General features: G+C 35.8%; 3 gene segments (V, D, J or C); all 3 read right to left on the reverse strand.

Annotated features, from left to right (window-relative positions):
• Positions 1–19558, reverse strand: part of LOC107506178 — a 492806-nt gene that overhangs the window by 272691 nt on the left and 200557 nt on the right.
• On the reverse strand, positions 2790–3666 carry LOC107503887. The segment is given in 2 exon segments: positions 2790–3295; positions 3534–3666. Coding segments are annotated over 2 exon segments (444 nt in total).
• On the reverse strand, positions 9793–10627 carry LOC107503898. The segment is given in 2 exon segments: positions 9793–10230; positions 10472–10627. Coding segments are annotated over 2 exon segments (345 nt in total).

Raw genomic sequence — 19558 nt, forward strand, 5'->3', positions numbered from 1 at the left:
TAATATTTATTGAAAGATATTATATGGAATGACTCTCAAAATCCTGCTGAATAAAAATTTCTAATTTTCTTAACAAGTGAAACAAAAGTATTCATCAATAAATATAAGCGCAAAATTAGACCCGTGGATGAAAATCAAATAGACAGCACACCAACTCTCACTCCCCTTCCCTCAAAAAAAATCTTTACAATCTAGGACAAGGAAAGCCTGGTTATGAGAATATGGGAGTTTATGGCATGGTTGTCATACAGTCATAATTAATTAATTAATTAATATTCCAAGTGTATCCATATATGCCAGATTGTAAAATCATATTGGTAATTCAAGGTTGGTGTAAATATGTAAATGAAAGAAATATTGAGATTGCTTAGAGAAATATGAAAGATAAGAGTCATTATGTTGTTCAGTTATGTAACACAAAAGTCGGAACATCACAACTTTTGATCTAATGTTCAGTACTGCAGTATTGAGAGTGTTTGAAGAATCCAGACTGAGTTCAGAAACCATAGACATTGTGGATCTATTTGGTTTTGTTTGTTTTTATACAATAGCTTTGTTTGGATATAAATCATTTATCATACAATTCACCCCTTCGAAGCATACAATTCAATGGTTTTTCGTATATTCACAAAGTTACTCAAACTCAGCACAATCAATTTTACAATGGTACATTTTCCCAAAAATGAAACCTATCCCCATCAACAGTTACTCAACATATTCTCCCATGAAATTCCTTCTAAGTAACTACTGATCTACTTTTTCTCTTTGTCCATTTGGGGTGTAATAGCAAATTTCACAGGCTGTGTAGCTTATCAACAACAGGAATTGATTTCTCATAGTTCTGGGGGCTGGGAAGTCCAAGATCTAGACACTGGTAGGTTTGGTGTCTAGTGATGGCTCACTTCCTGGTTCATAGATGGTGCCTTCTTGCTGTGTGCTCACATGGTGGACGGGGAAAGGGATCTCTCTGATGCTCCCTGTAAGAGCATGAATCCTAAAAGCCTCACTTCTTAACACCATCAACTTTGAGTATTAGGATTCAACTAATAAATATTGGGCAGATACATACATTCTGACCATAGCAGTCTTTATAGATTTTCTCATTCTAGAAATTCCTCATAAATGGAATTATACAATTTGTAGCATTTTGAGATTGGCTTTTTTCACCTAGTTTAATGTTTGTAGAGTTCATCCATATTGTAGAATGTATCAGTACTGCATTACTTTATAATGCCTAATAATATTTCATTGTGTATATATATCATTTTTTATTCATCATGCACATTTAAGTTGTTTCAACTTTTTGCCTATGGATACTCATGGACTATTTTCTGTGTGCACATATGTTTTCATTTTTCCTGGGCATACATGTAAGAGCGGAATTGCTTGATTATATGATAACCGTATTTCATGGTTTGAAGTACTTTCAGAGCACTTCCCTTGTTGGCTGTACCAATTTACAAACTCATGAAGGTGTAAAAAGATTAATTTCTCTCTATGTTCCCAAATTATTTCTAATTAATCTATTTAGTGACTATATTTATGAAATAGAATTTTCCCATGATTTTGATAAGGTGACGATGTTTGTGGCATGCACACTTTACCAGAATGAAGAAGCATTTCTCTTATTTCTGATTTTTCTAAGAATTCGTTTCTTTATTAGGAATGAGTTTATATTACACTTCAAGTACTTTTGTTTAACTATTGAGATGATTAAATAATATTTTTATTCATGTGGATCATGATATTTATCGATTTAAAATGTTTTTAAAAATCTCACAAAACTCCACTTTGGTATGACATATTATCCTTTATATAATCTGTTCATTTGTTATGCTAATATTTTGCTTAAAAGTTTTAAATTTTTGTTCATTGAGTGAGCTTATCTTATGTCAGAAAAAATGTTACTTTGTTTTTTTTTGTAGCTGAAGAATATTTTTTAATCTCTAGTGATCATACCTCGGTTTAGTCCAAGCTGCTTTTGGTCATATGGAACTTTCAAAAAAATTATTTTTGTCATTATCTATTTGATTCCAGTAAGAGTCTTATATTTATGTATTGAAATCATATTGTGAGCTAGTCTGGTCATGACCATGTTGCTCATGATGGTAGGATGACCCAGAAGACTTGGACCCTCTTGCTGAGGTCAGTCCTGGCTGGACTGATGTTCATCTAACTCATTCAGCTGCATCGCTGCACTGAGACCTTTCTCCTTCAATGATAAACAGGTCTAGGGCAGTATTGAGAACCTCCTTCTCTAGCTGAAATGGGAGGCTTTATGCAGTGGTCAAGGTGTGCTGGGAACTGGAGGAACTTAAAGTTGTCAAAACTTTCAGCCTTTGTGTACCCTGGACACATGTCAGTGTGGTTCCTAGAATTCCTCAATGGGTAGAGTCAAAAATTTACTTGAATGTAAAAATGAGTCTCAGATTGAATTACTAAAAAAAAAAAAGAAAAATAAATTTATGTTTATAAAATTTGTCATTATACAATTATGTATATGTACATACATAAAATACTGGAAAGCCTAATTATATTTGTAAGAACTGTTAAAATCAGCATGATTTCGAAAGAGAAAACAGATTGTTTCAAAGATATTTGGATTTGAAAATTCAACAATTCAATTTAAAATTAGAAAATTAGTTCTGATTTTCTTAAACTAAATGAGTTCATTTAATCTAACTATTTAGGAACAATCGAAAAGCATATGGTGATTTATTTTAATTCAAAATACAAACAGAAGACCTGGGACTCTCAGAGGTCAGTGCTGTTTTATATACCGAGCTCAGATTAGAGCATTTTTTATTGGAGGGAAGTTTATGTTAAAAAGTCTCAACTGTGCTACCACACACAGTTCCTGCCTCCTTCCTGTCTGTGGTTTATGGGTTTTCCTGAAGCCTCTGAGCAGGTGGCTGCCTTTATGGAGCTGAAGGTTTTTGTTAATCTTCCACTATCATTTTTATTACTGTGGACATTGATTGATAATGCTTTGTTGTGGAATACCGAAGAGCACAGAAGTACTTTGCTGAGTCTGCCTGTTGCAAGGAAGAGATAGTGAGGCTGATGATATTTTTTTCCTTTTGCAAGTTCACGAAGTACCGACCCCGCTTTGCATTTGTACTAGAAGACACTCGATAAAAAAGGAAGATCATCTCTCCACTGGGAGGCTGTTTGTACCAGTATAAAACATAATAACTTAATGTGGTTTCATAGGTGCAGTCCATTGTCACAGCTTCTCCTTCCTTCCCTGTTACCACATACTGAGACTGGGTTACACTCTGAGTCATGGTGAATCCTATGGAAAAAGAGGAAGACAAGTTTGCTTCTCTGAAATGTCTCAGATGAGTCATGACGTATAGAGTTACTTAGGACACAAAAACAAGGAAAAGAGTCACATAGTGTTTCATTCCCCGCCACCCCCCCACCCCACCTTTCTGTCTTCATACACCTTCCCCCTCTAGTTATAACTTGCCTAGTCCCATCCTTGAGCTCCAAGAGGGAAGCTGAGGCCCCATGTTTAAGGCCATACTTACTGAAGCTAAAGGAGACCATGAGTGCCCACAGCAGGCCAGGACAGAGCATGATAGAAAGTCTTCTGGTTGAAATTTGTCTCGTTCTCATGTTAGCCCGAAGACCAGCCCTTCTCTGAGTGTCTGAGTGCAGAGTTCTTGGGGTTGTCAGGTGTTTTTGCTCCCAGACAGGAAGTAAAGATCATATGTAAAATGTTACACTGCTCTAGTAAAAGACTGAACAAAATATCTGCCCCACCACAGACTTCAGCACTGCTTTGATATTTTTCTGTAGCAATACACTTGAAAAATGGCTATGATTTCTAGCAAGGTACAGGAATAAAGTTTAATTAATTTTTTGTTATTGAATTCTTGCTTAATACTATTTAATCAGATACAATACTCTGAATGATTTAAATGCTTTTTAAAATTGATAAAAGCTTGTTTTAAGTAATTAAGACTTCTCATCCCAAAACACTCAGCTTTGATAAATATTCCAAGCGCATTTGAAAAGAATATGTATTTTGTTGTTTTAGGGGAAAATATTTTGCATATATAAATTAGATAAAGAATATTCATTTTGTTGGTGATTTTTTTTTCTATTTCTACTGAGAGACAGACGTGTGTTAAAATCTACACTAAAATTATATATTTGTTTATTGTTTTTTATAAATCTACAAATTCTACTACTTTAATATCACTATGGATTTATGTTTGGAATATTTCGAAGCTATGTTCTGAGATACATCTGAAAGTAGAATTGTTCCTTCTTCCCAGCAGGTTATGGACCTAATCATTTTGAAGTGTTGGTCTGTATCCACATTTGAAAGAATCTTTGTTAGAAGAGTGGAGTCTTTTCCAGCTTCCTTTTTGTACAAAGAAAAAGAATTCACATTCTTTCTGTATAACTGCAGTTGGTAATATCCTCATTTCTCTCCCAGACACACAGGATAGAGGTTCACTGCACCACATTTTTTTTTGGCCACTCACCACTATTGAGACAGAAGAGATGAGTTCCTGGGTTGTTTTCAGAATGTACCTTTTCTTTCTTGCGTATCTATAGGAAACTTGAAGAGAACAGGATGGTCATCTTTTTCTTCCCCCAACTTGAGATGGACCTATCCAGAAGTCCCTGAACTTACGGTATCAACCTCTATGACAAATTTTAGAGAGATAAATTATTAGTAAGGAATATCCCTTTTCATCAGCTTCCTCAGAATTATACATACTGAGTAAAACTCACATGAAGAAACATCATTAAAGTGAGAACTCCATGGAGATAAAGTACTGAGAGAAGATAATACAACACAAATAAGAACTGTGGTTTACTCAGCCTAACATGGCACTTACAGTGGTGTCCAGTGATTTGCTTCAAGGAACAGAAACAAGAAGACCTGCAAATAGAAGATTCTACAGTAAGACTGTTTTTAACTTAAATATCAAAGTTTTCCTGAAATAATCTTATTTCAGGAAAAAATCTAACTCCTCGAATTACTGTATTTTGACTTCTACTGAAATTTACCCATCTCTTTTAAAAAGTAATTTAAGTATGCTAAGTAAGGTGTTGTAGGAAACTCTCATTTATAACAAGTCAGCCAGAAGTCCAGGTAGTGACCTAGACTTAAATATTGGCATCCTGAGTTGAAGGGAATTCTGTAACCTCCAATTTGTAGCCTATGGGTCAGAAGCACAAGGAACACCCTGAGTTTGTGACTGGTGTCTGAAGTGGAGGTGGGAGGCAGGCTTTTAGGACCAAGCCCTTTGGCTGTGGACCTGATGTTATTATCTCTAGGTAGATATGTTTGAATTGAGTTGGATTGTAGGATATCCAGCTGGTGTCTGGAGAACTGCTTGGTGTGTGTTGGAAGCCTCCCCAGCTCTAACACACGTTAAAATTGGGTCCAGGAATGCAGAAAGACTATCTTCCCCCAAAGATTGAGTTGAGCAGGTACAAAATCTGGAATATTCAAGAGCAATTTAAAAATACCATCCTTCATATGTTGCTTTTTTATGACATACTCCGTGAGAAGAAATGTGATGATATGTGAGGAGTGTGGTTTTTACACGTGCTCCAATGTGGTCTCCCTGGTAGCTGTGAGGGAGAACTTTATAGAATGAAGACAACAGTTTCCTTTCTAGATCTTATCTTACACATGTCAACCACTAGCTACTAACAAACGTCTGGGTAAAGTTTGTAAGTAAGTCTTTTCTGAAAATAGAAGAGTAGGCAATTGCCTCATGTTGAGTTCTGTGCTCTTTTTCAGGTTCCTACGCCTCTTTTTACTTAATCTTATTACTTTTATTTTTGTAGTGGGCTCTCTGAAACAGCAAAAATATGTTGGAGAGCCTTCATCCTGTGATAGTGATATGATGAGCTTGATCGTTTCATTTGCTTTCTAGAAGTTCACGGAATAGTGGCCCTGTGTTGCATTGGCTTCTGTATTTTTCTGTGAAGGAATAAGGAGAATCATCTCATCACTGGGATGCCTTTTGTAGCAGTACAATACGTAATATAAAACTAGGTGTCATATGAACAGGCCAATTCCACAGTCTTACCCTCTTGCCTAGGAGTTGTTGGCTGGGATTAAATGACCTTCTGGAATATGTTGGATCCTGTAGTTAAAAGAAAACACAAGAGTGATCCTATGAGCTGACTTGTAAAGGAATAACCAAAAACTTGTGGAACAGGAGGTAAAGCTTCAGTCAAGGCAGGAGGAGTCAAAATCTGCTTCCTTTCCCTGTCTTCTTTCTATTTTCCAGGAGTGTTTGTGTCAGTTGGCCATCGTTCATCTTCTCTGCCCGTGCCCACTACCTCCCCTGAATCCCAGACTGTCCTCAGTCTCACGGTCAGCAACTGTCCTCGTTAAGGAAGACAGAGGCCATCCGTGCCCTTAATATGCTGAGAAGAGTCATTCTGGCACCTCTATCCCTGGGAAAATATCCCCAGCTCTGAGCCTGGGACTCATCTTACTTGTTTGGTGGAAAGTGCCACCTAGAATTGTTGGAGTTGGGCAATGCAGCTGTGTCAGAACAGGAAATTGGTTTGGTGTAGTGGGGGTGGGACCAGTTGTCAGTCACATACTGTTCTGCCTTGCAGAGACTCAGTTGAGCCGCTAGATGTGTTTAACATGGCTATTTACCTCTTAATAAAGATTTTGAATTTTTTTCCCCAGAAATTTTTGTCCTTGTAAATTTATTTCCAGATATAGATTGACATTAAAAAAATACAATACCTACGTTTTTTATCCCAAATGAAGATAATACATTTAACATTACAATGTAGATTGGGCTTTGAATTTTTGTATGGGAAGAGATATACATTTTTACACACAACTTTTTGTGATAATATTAGAACCTATGCATCCTTTTCTGTCTCATTTTCCTCTCAATTTCTGTTTTTGAGCACTTTCCTTTAAAGTATACTCTTTCTGATTATTTATGTTTCTCATTATGATGTAGGGAACATGTCACTAGGACAAAAAGAACATTGCCATTCTGTTTAGTTGTATTTGCCCTGAGGTCAGCTGTAACAGATGAGTTATTTTTTCCCCATGATTCCAGGTCACTTGCTGGTCTGTGAGATTAGGAGAAAATTATCTTTTTTCAATAATCTCACCTTCAGTTCCTAACACTGTCTGACTAAAAGAAAAATTCCAGAGCCACTGTATCAATTGCTCACCTCCCACAACTTTATTTAGAGAACCTAGGCTACCTTGAAATGGCCACTTATAGTTAATAATAAAAATTTTGTCTAAAAGTCACTGAGCACTTAACATGTCTTACAAACTTCATGTACATAATTTTACTTAATCTTCATCTTTTGGAAAACGTGAACGTTGTGAGAGATTATTTCTCCCTGTCACCACCTCCTCCATGTTACAGAAGGGAGACAGAGGCCCAGAAAGGTCCTTTAAATCACGGAGCTAATAAATGTAGGACCTCGGGTGTAATGTCTCTTTATTTTGGAGAGTGAACATTAGTCACTGTTTATTTCTCGCTTTATCTTTACACACCTCAGTTTCTCTTTCCTTTCTTTTTTATTCCAAATTAAAAAGAATTATTTAGTTATTAAATTAACAGAAATGTTACCAAAATCTGAGATCTAGAACATAAACATTTTTATCCACCTTATTTTTTAAAACATTTTTATTCGATATAAGGTGTATAAAATAATATGTCACATTTCAAGTATATATTTAGCATTTTGACAAATGCATACACCTGTGTAATCACTACATGGATCAATAGATAGAATATTTTTATTGCCCTGTAAGTTGTCCTGTGTGTCCCATTGAAGGCAATGCCATCCTTCTACTCTTAATTCCTGGCAACCACCAACCTGGTTTTTGTTGCCATAGGTTGATTTTGCCTTTTTTGGGTATTACATCTATATGAAATAACTCATATGTACTCTTTTTGTGTCTACTTTCTTACTTTCAGGATAATGGTTTAAAAACCATCCATATTGACAGATGAGTGGAGAGTTTATTTTCATTTTTGAGTAGTTTTTAATTTTGTGTATATACCAGTTTCTGTATTCATTTACTAACTCTTTGTTTTGGCATTTCCAATCTGCTTTTGAGCTCATTCAATGAATTTTTCAGTTATTATACTCTTCAGGTCTAAGATTCTCGTTTGTGTTTTTTTTTTGTGCTTTTCATTTTTCTGCTGAAATTTTATTTCTTTTCATTTATTTAGAGAATATTTTCCTTTAATTTTTGAAATTATTTTATTTAGTGCTTTTGCTCATATTTATTATAGGTGCTTTAGAATACTTTTTGCTAAATTCAATAACTTCAGTGATCTCAGAGTCAGTTTCTATTTGTTTTTCCCTTAACTATGAATTACATTTTCTTAGTAATTTTGGGTTGTGTGGTGACGATCCATGACTATGGTTCCATTTGTGTATTTTAACTTCCCTTATAAAGAACACTATTTTTCTCTTTTATCATCCTAAATCCTTATAAAGAAACAAATCAGTCAAAACTCAGTAAGCACTTTCAACATGCCAATGTTGGGCTGGGTTTAATATAAGAGAACAGTTGGCTATTGCATATTTCAGCAAATTGTTAAGAGAAGGTGTCATGTGAATAACTCAGAGTACCCCAGACAAAGGTGATAATCAATCAGAATAAGCACAGTGGGAAGAGAAATGAAAGTCAGTTAAAAATGGAAGTGATTCTCAATTACTTTTTTGAAAAACACGTTTAAAACTGTTATCGAAAGCAAGAGTTGTCCACTCAACACTAGTAGAGTCAAAGACTACACACCGAGAAGAGCAGTGGAGAAATATTGGGTATTGTATTATGAATGAAACCACCCAGGAGAACAGGAAGCTCAAAACCCAAACTCCACAATGGTGTGTAAGTTACAGATTATTTAGGGATAAATCACAAGATACTGGCAGAGCATGGTGAGGTCATGCGGGGGGCAGGTTGTACGGACATGAGGAAAGGGTAATATATCATTTTCTTCCAGGTGAAACAGTTCTGAAGTCTGTTCTGTTGTTCCTCTTCTGGTTTAATGGGAAAGTAGCCAAAGGGTCATTCCACCTTAGGGCTCAGAAGCTGAAAGATCACATAGGTCAAGCTGATTCTTTAACCTGCAAGCGGTCCAGACCTTGAGATCATTGATCAGGTCTGGGTTTCTGTCCTCTGCTACCTCTGCAGTTGCTGATTGTCAGGGGGAGAAAGGCTAGGTCTCTAGGGGAATGTGTGTGTGTGTGTGTGTGTGTGTGTGTGTGTGTGTGTGTGTGTGTATGAATGAGAGAGAGAGAGAGAGGGGAGGGGAAAGAGAGAGAGAGAGAGAGAGAGAGAGAGAGAGAGAGAGAGAGAGAGAGAGAGAGAGAGAGAACTAGGATTGAAACCTAAAATCAAGAGGATCCTCAGTTATAAAACCATGGAAAAAAAAATACTGCTAGTGACCTCTCCAGGCACAGACAATATTGCCAATGTAATCTTGTACAATCCTGATGTTTTACAGGGAACCAGACAAAAGACTTGATTTTTACTGGTTTTACTGTCTTCATAATGACAAGATGTAGATACCTAGCAGAGGGGAGAGGTTACTTTGTGTTTTCACACAAAATACATTCACAAAAGTAGATCACATATGTTAAGTCATATCGCAATTCACTCAGGTATCTGAAACTGAAATTTATGTGATTCTCCTCTTAATCGAAGCTACCTACCACACAATGACATAATTATTACCCAGTAATTACAGAGTTATTGAAAAAAGAATGATCAATTATATATGTTCTTAAAAGCCTGGGTCACAAATTGCACTGTATGCAAAGCAATTAATTTGACTCAAGTCTCTCTTTTTTCATGAATGAGACTTCTGTTAAGTGCTGCAGTGGAGCCGTGTGCTAGGAGAGCATCTGTGCCCAGCTGCAGGTTTGAAGACAGCCTTTGGAGGCCTGGGCATCACTGTGTCACTACTCCACAGAAGTAGGTGCCTGAATGACTAGGCTGGGAAGCCGTGATGTTCAGGGAACTTTGCTGCTTGTTTTCATTAAATGTAGCAACTATTTTGTCGTGATTCTTTTCTTCTCCAACTTTCCGTAACATCATCAAGAAGATAGGGCCTTCTTCAGGCTTCTGAAGATACCAGTGCAGGGAATACAAAGTCTCTGAGGACTCGCATGTGATGGTGACATCTTCTCCCTCTTGGATTATCATGGACCGAGGACTCTGCTGCACTTCTAGGCTTCTCACACCTGGTAAGGAACACAGCAAACACTCATAAGATGCTCAGTCTCATAAAATAAAGGGGTGATTTTCTCTCCTTCTACTTTACTCAAAGCATAAACATCATCCATAATCAAAGAATATTTCTCACACTTATCTTTCTGTCTGCTTCCCAAAAGGGCCCTCCCAAGGACAAAAACACAATCCAGTAGTTACCTTCAGGGTGCTGTCACCATTATAAGCCTCTCCTAGACTGCACCGTGTACTCACATGCCAACTGCCACAACAGAGTGCCTGAAAGCACTTTCAGGAGAGTCTGCATGCCTTGGATCCCCAGCTAAATCAATGCACCAGGTCAGCTTCTGAACGGGCTCCCTCAGCAGGAGTTACTCTGAGCTCAGAGTGAGGCCTGTTTCAGCTGTTTGTAGAATACTGCAATGTAGGGGGACAACCAATGAGAGAGGTATCACAGCACTTTTACACTTTATACACATTTATCTAGAATACTTTTAAAACAGTGCTCCCCTGTGGCTGCACTGAGAAATGTTTAAGATTAGGATTTGGGCTTGTCTTGCATGTGTTTATATCCAAGGTATGTCTTTATTTTTGGTGTAAGAAAAAGCCTATCAAAATACCATTTTAGAGAAACAACTCCTCTAGGATTGAAGAAAAAGAAAAATCAAGGGAAAATATATGTACGATTATATATGTAAGTATAGGTTGATATAGAAAATGCTAATTCTTCAGATAAGAACATTTTATTATACCATTTGCTTCGTCAGATCCCTGTTTGTGCTCAATGGTGTCTTAAGGATAACGTAGAATCATTGTGTGATGGCTCATGACCATTTTTGTGAAGTGCATGTTATTTTGTTTTATATTTTCTAGTTTCCATTTTGAGTTGTATACTCCAGCCATTCTGAATTAGTTTGCTCTCATTCTTGTATCACAGCACTTTTACACTTTATACATATTTATCTGGAATACTTTAAAAACAGTGCTCCCTTGTGGCCAGGCTGAGAAATGATTAAAATGAGGATTTGGGCTTGTGTTCAATGTGTTTATTCCAAGCTATGTCTTTATTTTTGGTATAAGGAAAGGTCTATCAAGATACCGTGTTAGAGAAAGAATTACTCTAGGATTAAAGAAAAAGAAAAATCAAGGGAAAATATATGTACAATTATATCTATAAGTATATATTGATATAGAAAACAATAATTCTTCAGATAGTAACATTTTATTATATCTTTGTTTCTTCAGATCCCTCTTCGTGCTCAGCAGTGTCTTCACGATAATGTAGAATCATTGTGTGATGGCTTATGACCATTTTCACGAAGTGCAAAATATTTAGTTTTATGTTTTCTGTTGATCGTTTGAGTTCCATGCTCCAGTCTTCTAAATAGTTTAATGTCATTCTTGTAAACTAAATCTCAATTTTGTACCTTTTCATATCTTATTTCTCTTTTTCTCTAATATTCTTTCCTTCACTTCATTTAGACTCTTTTATGAGTCTTAACTTCGATATCACCACTCTTAGGGAGCCTTCCCTTATATTCCGTTTCTGATTTAACTGCCTCTGTTAGGTGGTTATATTTTACTTTTCTCTTGTGATAATTTGATTGCACTATATTCTAATCTACTCCACATGCTACAAACTGGTATTACTTTTTGTGTAGCCTTAGGAATGTAGCAAAGGCATGGACGTATCCTCATATCATAGCCTCCCTTCATATACACATGTGAAATAGGGTACGTGTAATAATGATCAGAGCAAAAATGTACATTTTAATAGAACTTTATGACTGGGTCGAAATAATTTATAAATCATTCAAAATCTACAGGAGGATGAAAAACTCTTCGAATTGTTGCTTAGGATGTTAGAAGTAGTTTTGTTAAGAACAGAGATGGATAATAACTAGACTGATTATTCATTTGTATTTCCATCTTTTTGGAAGTAGAAATGAACTTCACAGTACTGCTTATATGTGCAATCTTACAAAGAGTTGAACTTACAGAAACAGAGTTGAAAATGGGTTGCAAGGGGTTTGGGTGGGTAGTAAAAATAGGGAGTGATTGGAGAAACATATTAAACATAATTCAATAAGTAAATTGATAATATAATATAAACTATAACATTAAATATGTAAATTATACATGTATATAGATAGGTTTTATAATAAAATATATATTACATATCTGAATAATATATCATGTTATTCATGTTACATCATTTTAGCTCAGCCAGCCCCTTCTACTGTGGAATATATATATATATATATAAAACATATATATTATATATATACATATATAACATATATATTATATATACATATATACACATATAACATATATATTATATATACATATATACATATATATAGTGTGTATATATAATACATATATACATTAATAGACAATATGTATGTGATATATTGTGATATTATACCGTAGGAATCTGAGAATTACATTGGCCAATTTGCTATTGCAAATTATGATGGAAGTAGAGTTTTAAAAGATGCTTTTGCTTTTCAGATTTAGCTCTTGCCTGTCTGTGATTGCCATGAGAGTCTGCCTGACATAGGCTGCCGAAGAATAGGGCAGATGGGGAAGAGTTGAGTTTTGTTAATATCTGAGACAAAGCCATTCTATACTAGCCAACAGCCAGTTGATCTTTAGTCACAACAATGAGCTCAGCCAAGCCCAGTCTATAGTGTCAGTTCATACATTTAAGGAAAATAATTGTTTGAAGTCTTTGAGTTTGGGAGTAATGTCCTATTTTGGTAACAATGGCTAACAGGTGCAGCAGGAGCTTTGGGTGCTTAAATGAACAGCCTCTGGTGTGGCTCTGAGAAGGTAAAAGTATATTGCATTTCAGTAGAGTAAGTAGGCCCTCCAATGAGCTATGCGTTGATTCCATGATTGGATTTCTTATGGTTCCAGAGATCTGGGATCTCTGAGCCCAACCAAAATGCAATGAGGGTTGATAGAGTCTCTTGTGAAATATATAAAGCTTCCTAACTCAGAGGCCCCTTTGGATGGTCACATGATATTATTCTTAGGAAATGTATCATGATCACCTTCAGCTTTTTGGTGATGAAGAATTAAAAGTAAGTGACTTTATACATGTTACGCACATAGATACCACACACACACACGTAGACACTCCATTAAATATACATTATATACATAAGCAGACTCCTGCTTTTGAGAAAGCCACAGTATCTCATCTTATTTCTCTTTTTATATTTCTTGATGATTGGGACCTTTTTCCAACTTGACATTCTATATTTAAGAGACCGAGAACATTACTAGCATAAAGAAGATTTTGGCTGAATAATTTTCTTCCACTTATCACATAAGCACAAAGATTAAAACAATGGTTAGTAAGTGTTTGAGATAATGGAAGCTTATCGCCATTGGGGTACAAGAAAACAGATTACAGCTAGTTCTAACTCATATTTCACAACTGAAGATATCTGAATGACTAATGGAATTGCTAAGGTCATACAAATTGACGGTGGAGGTTAGAATTAAAATGTCAAGTTATTTTCTCTTAGTTCACAAACTCATTTCATTACCACTCTTTCATAGGAAAGGAGAATCTAATGAAGGTAACTTGGGCCATCTAGATCACTTGAGCTCAAAGATGTCAATCACCTGGAGATACCTGATTAAATAAAAGTTTGGGTATTTCCCAGGTCATCTAAGTTGTTCTGTTCTAGATGACCTTGGTCTGGTCTTCACTCTTAACTTTGAGCTGTATCCTAAATGCACAGTGCAATGGTTGCATCCCAATCGACAATCAGGATAACTACCAATAGCAAGATCTCCGCAGCTGACAAACTTCATGATATGCTTGTGTTTATTATTATGACCCACAGGGAAACACCACTTACTTTGGATAGTGCGTCAAATAGTTCAACGTCTTCCAGGAAAAGAGTGCACAGTACAGGCTTTACTGAAGTATCGCCTAGAAATAACTTACAAGAGAAAAAACAAGTAAATGAATATGAGATAATACATCTATCCTCAAAAGAATTTAATGTAAAGAAACAGTTTTTCTGAAACAATAATCAGGAATTATTTTGTTTATTTATCACCACAAGAAAGCACATGATTGATGGACTCACAGGCACAAAAACACTCACTGGAGGAATATGCATTAGTACCGTGGTTTTCCAATCTCCAATGTGTCTTTTCCACTAAGATAAAGGGGAATAGAGAATTCTCATTTCAGGGGATGTGGCAAGAAAGCATCACAGTCCATTGGTGACTTGGCTAAAGCAGAAACCTCACTCTGAAAGTAATGGAAAAAGAATAGTTAGTCTCCCGGACACCCTAATGCTCAGGGAATATTCTTAACTCATTTATAGGACTTGCCTATGTACCCAGTGTTCCTTAAAATTCAGATTGCTCATGTGCTCTAAAGCACATCCTCTCCACCTACCATTGGTAAATGGAAGCAAGTCTGTGACCCTCTCAGTCAGAGACCCCAGAGTAGGGGTTGGCTTGGCCCCAGCTGCAGGTTTGAGTACAGGCTGCAGGTGTCTGGAGAGCACTGTGCACTTGCTGCGCAGAGGTACAAGGCTGAATCTCCAGGCTGAGAGTCCGCAATGTGCAGAGACAGGTGTTTGACACTTACGTTGAGGTAGACTGTGACCCTTTCATCTTTATTTTTCTTATCCATACCTGAACTTATGGATATCAGGAGTGCAGGACCTTTGGCAGGATATTTTTTGTACCATGAGAAGTAATCAAACATATTGTTATTGTAGTCACAATTCAGAATGGCAATTCTTCCTTCTTGCACACTCAAGGATGGAGAATGTTGCTTAACTTGCCGCTGGTCACTATTCTTCTCTTGACTGCTCACCCCTATTTGGAAAGACAGTGACAGATTTAAAATTTTATTCGTAAAGTTTCCACGGAAAACCGTCATGAGCCAGAAAGCGAAACAAAACAGAATTCCCCCACCATCTCATCTTTCAGACTTGTAACATTCCTTGGAATTTTCTACTATGTTCCAACCTCCGACCCCAAACTCACAGTCAGGCTGAATCCACAGAATCAACAGTGATGCTCCAAACAGTTTTCCCATTTCTTCTGTGAAGGCTCTGGGTGTCTTCTCTCCTGCCCAGGCAACTGTGAATCTGATCTCAGCTTCTTACACTTCATTCATTTCCTTCCACAGAGCCTTTGATTTTACATATGAATGAACACCCCACTTTTAGCTAAGTTCACTATGAAAGGAGGCACCGCCCTCTTCAGTCACCATGGAGAAAATTTCTGAACATGCATTTCTGTATTTCCTAACAATGAATTCATAATACCTTTTGCATAAAGAAGTTGAAATAGAGAATTTAAGTGAAGGAAAGTTTTTCATAGCTCACACAAGACAAATATATATTTATACATGTATTTCTTTATTGCAAGTGAAAAGTGATAGCTGAGAATGTGTGTTTTGTAGGGACACATAAGGGCATGATGTTACATTTGATTCAGTGGTCACTGATTTAGAACACGGTGGATTTGGCAGCTTCGCCTTTAATGTAATTGTATTCTAACATGATCTTCAGAGGTGTCCATAATTAAATCATTAAATGATAATTAAATCTGATATAAATCCTGGACCTCTCTCGTAAAAACACAAATCAGCACAGCAAAATATATTTTCTGTATTAGATCTCTCTCTGAACTGAAGTATCTTGAAACTTGGATGAAGTCATTTAGTATGTTCTGTATTCTCAAATATGAAAAGAATAATATAATCTGTAAAGTCTATAGACATCATGAGGACATACTCTTGAAACGTACCAAAACGGCGACATATTTTCTTGAGCTGTCGCCACTCTTGTTTCATACCTAGTTTGTCTCCACAGTCTAATGTAATGGAAGAGGCTAGAAGAATCTATTGTGCTTTCGGTGCTAAATCATTAAGGCCCATAATGATTGCAGCTAAAGATGAATCCCAAGATAACGTTTTGGAATTTACTTGAGCAAAGATGCATAACATAGAATAAAGTCATTTTTAATGCATATGGAATGTGGGACAAAATATTTTCAATTTTTATATGAATAACAAACATATTCTTGGGAGTCACAATGTTTTCAAGTCCACACTAACTGTCTATCCCTTACCATCTGGTAACCATTAGTCTATAGTCCATGTCCTGAATTGGGAGGAGCTGGGAGGTAGATGGGATAAAAGGGGTAAAATATGGGGAGATATGAGGAGGGAGAAGTGGGTAAAGGGGATCAAATATATAATAGCTGAAGGAAACTAGACTTTGGGTGGTAAACACATAATAGAATATACAGATCTGAAATAATGTGCACTTGAAAATTATATAATTGTATTAGCCAAAGTTACCCAATAATGTAATAAAAAATATGTATATATGTATAAATTAACATATATAAGTACACATATATGTTGATTTATGATTTAGGTTATGATAACTAAGAGGAGTAAAAAGTTTAAATATTATCTATAGGTAAAAAAATTAATTAACTTATTACCTGGAATGCTCTAAGGTTTACATATGTGTGTGTATTAGCGCACATATGTAAGGTTTATTTTAAATAAAAAAATAAAAGCAAGTTTCAAAAATGTCACACATATTGATCCAATTTGTGTAAGAAAATTGGGTGGATGTTTATATGAACACCCTGGTAAGTGAGAAGAAATGCGATTGTCAGGATGGACTCTAAGCTGTCCGTTCGGCTTGTTGTAAGAGTTGAAGAGGAAATAGACGAGGGGTGGGAGAGTCAGGTTTGGGGCTCTCTGTAACTATGTGGGTTTACTCCACATATTTATACAGGATCTTGAGTCTTTACAGCAGGAAGGGATTTGTGTATTTTATGTGTAAAAATAGAAATATTACAACATAAATTAAAAAAATAAAGTAATATCCACATATTTGTCTCACCTTTTACTCTTTTTTGCAAATCATGTGTATCTTAAATGTATGTCATACACATGAGCAAAAAGGAAATTGCAAACTTTCTTCAGGACTGTACCTATGAACTCCTCTACTGAGAATCAGGATGCTTCAGTCAGCAATCTTTCAAGGTTTGTGTTTCAGGCCTAGTAGATATGTCACATCTGCTACCTCTCTCTGGTGGCAAGGTCTGTGAAGAACTTCCTGCTGCTGAATTTTCTTCAGTTACCTGGGAGTTTTGGAACTCTTTCTGTGATGGTTTTCTCAAGAAATAGTTTTAAAATCCCCCTGAATCAAATTCCTTTCACTTTGTTACTGTCTTCTTTTCTCATGTTTGAAGGCAGTTCCCTAGCCGACATTATTCACTGTTTTGTGTAGGGTTTAGCATAGCCTAAGCACTTAATAATAATCATTGGGTCAATGTGTTAATCAATATGCATTGCAAGACTTTATATGGAATGACTCTCAGTATTATGCCAAATATCTTCTCATTATCTGAACGACATATGAAACAAAAGAATTCAGCTGTAAAGATAAATGCAAAATTAACCCATGGGCAAAACTCAAATAGAGAGCACAACAACTCTCACTCTCTATGCATCAAAAAACAAACAAACAAAAAAACAAACAAACTTAAGAAATCTAGGACAAGGAAAGCTTTATTATGTGAATATGGCGGTCAGTGTATGGCATGGTGGTCATACAGTCATAATTAGTTAATAAATATTCAAAGTGCATCCACTCTGTGCCAAAATCTAAAGTTATAATAGTAATTTAAGGTTGGTGTAAATATGTAAATGAAAGAAGGACTAGGATTGCCTAAAGGAATATGAAATATAAGTCACTATGTTGTCCAGTTATGTAACACAAAAGTCAGAACAACATTAAGACTTTTGATCTCATGCTCATTAGTGCAGTATGAGAGTGTCTGGAGAATCCAGACTGAGTCCAGAAACTGTAAACACTGTGGATCTATTTGGTTTTGTTTGTTTTTATATATAGGTCTTGTTAGGATAGAAATAATTTATCATACAATTCACCCTTTTCAAGCATACCTTTCAATGGTTTTTAGTACATTCACAGAGTTACACAATATCAGCACTAACAATTTTACAATGGTTCATGTTCCCAAAAACGAAGCCCATCCCCATCGGCAGTTACTCAACATTTTCTAAGTAACTACTGATCTACTTTTTCTCTTAGTCCATTTGAGCTCTTACAGCAAATTTCTGTAGAATGGGTAGTTTATCAATAACAGGAATTGATTTCTCATAGTTCTGGGGGCTAGGAAGTCCAAGATCTAGACACTAGCAGGTTTGGTGTCTAGTGATGGCTTGCTTCCTGGTTCATAGATGGTGCTTCCTCGCTGTGTGCTCACATAGTGGATGGGGAAAGGAATTTCTCTGACCCTCTTCTATAGGAACACGAATCTGAAAAGCCTCACCTCTTAATACCATCACCTGTGAGTATCAGAATTCAACTCCTAAATTTTGGGGAGGCTCAAACATTCAGATCACAGCAGTCTTTTTGATTTCCTTATTCTGGACATTCTTTCTAAGCAGAATTATATAATATGTGGCCTCTCAGAAATGGCTTTTCATCTAGTTGAATGTTTCTAGGGTTCATCCATGTTGTAGCATGTATAGTAAGTACTGCATTACCTTTTAATGCTCATAACGTTCCATGAACATTTGAGTTGTTTCCACTTTTTAGCTATGAACACTCATGGACCATTTTCTGTGTGCACATGTTTTTATTCCCCCTGGGCATATACATAGGAGCAGAACTGCCAGATCATATGATAACTGTTTCATGGTTGGAAGAACTTTCAGATCATTTCAATTGTTGGCTGTACCATTTTACACACTCATGAAAGAGTAAAAAAGATTCATTCTTTTAATTCTCACCAGTTTCTTTTAGATGAAAGCATCTTTTTGACTATATTTCTGTGGCATTGTTTTCCTCTGATTTTAATGAAGTGATAATGTTTGTAGCATTTACAGTTTATCAGAATGATGTTTTCCTCTTATTTCGATTAGCTAAGAATTTCTTTATTAAGAATGAATTCTCATTATATCTTAAGTGCTTTTGTTTAACTGGTTAGATGATTAAATTATATTTTTATTCATGTGGATTATTACTTTGATTTAAAGTATTCAACTAATATTACATAAAACCCAAGTTGGTTTTGATATATTATTCTTTTATATAATCTGATAATTTGTTTTGCTAATATTTTATTTAGAAGTTTTAAATTTATGTCCGTTGAGTGAAGTTATCATGTATTAAAAAAAATTCTTTACTCGGGTTTTGTTTAGATCAAAGAAATATATTGAATCTCTAATTATAATAGTTGGTTTTAGTCCAAGCTGCTTTTAACAATATAGAACTTTCAAATAAATTACTTGTCTCCTAA

This window comes from Rousettus aegyptiacus, unplaced genomic scaffold (assembly GCF_014176215.1).
Source record: "Rousettus aegyptiacus isolate mRouAeg1 unplaced genomic scaffold, mRouAeg1.p scaffold_m13_p_3, whole genome shotgun sequence".
NCBI lineage: Eukaryota > Metazoa > Chordata > Mammalia > Chiroptera > Pteropodidae > Rousettus > Rousettus aegyptiacus.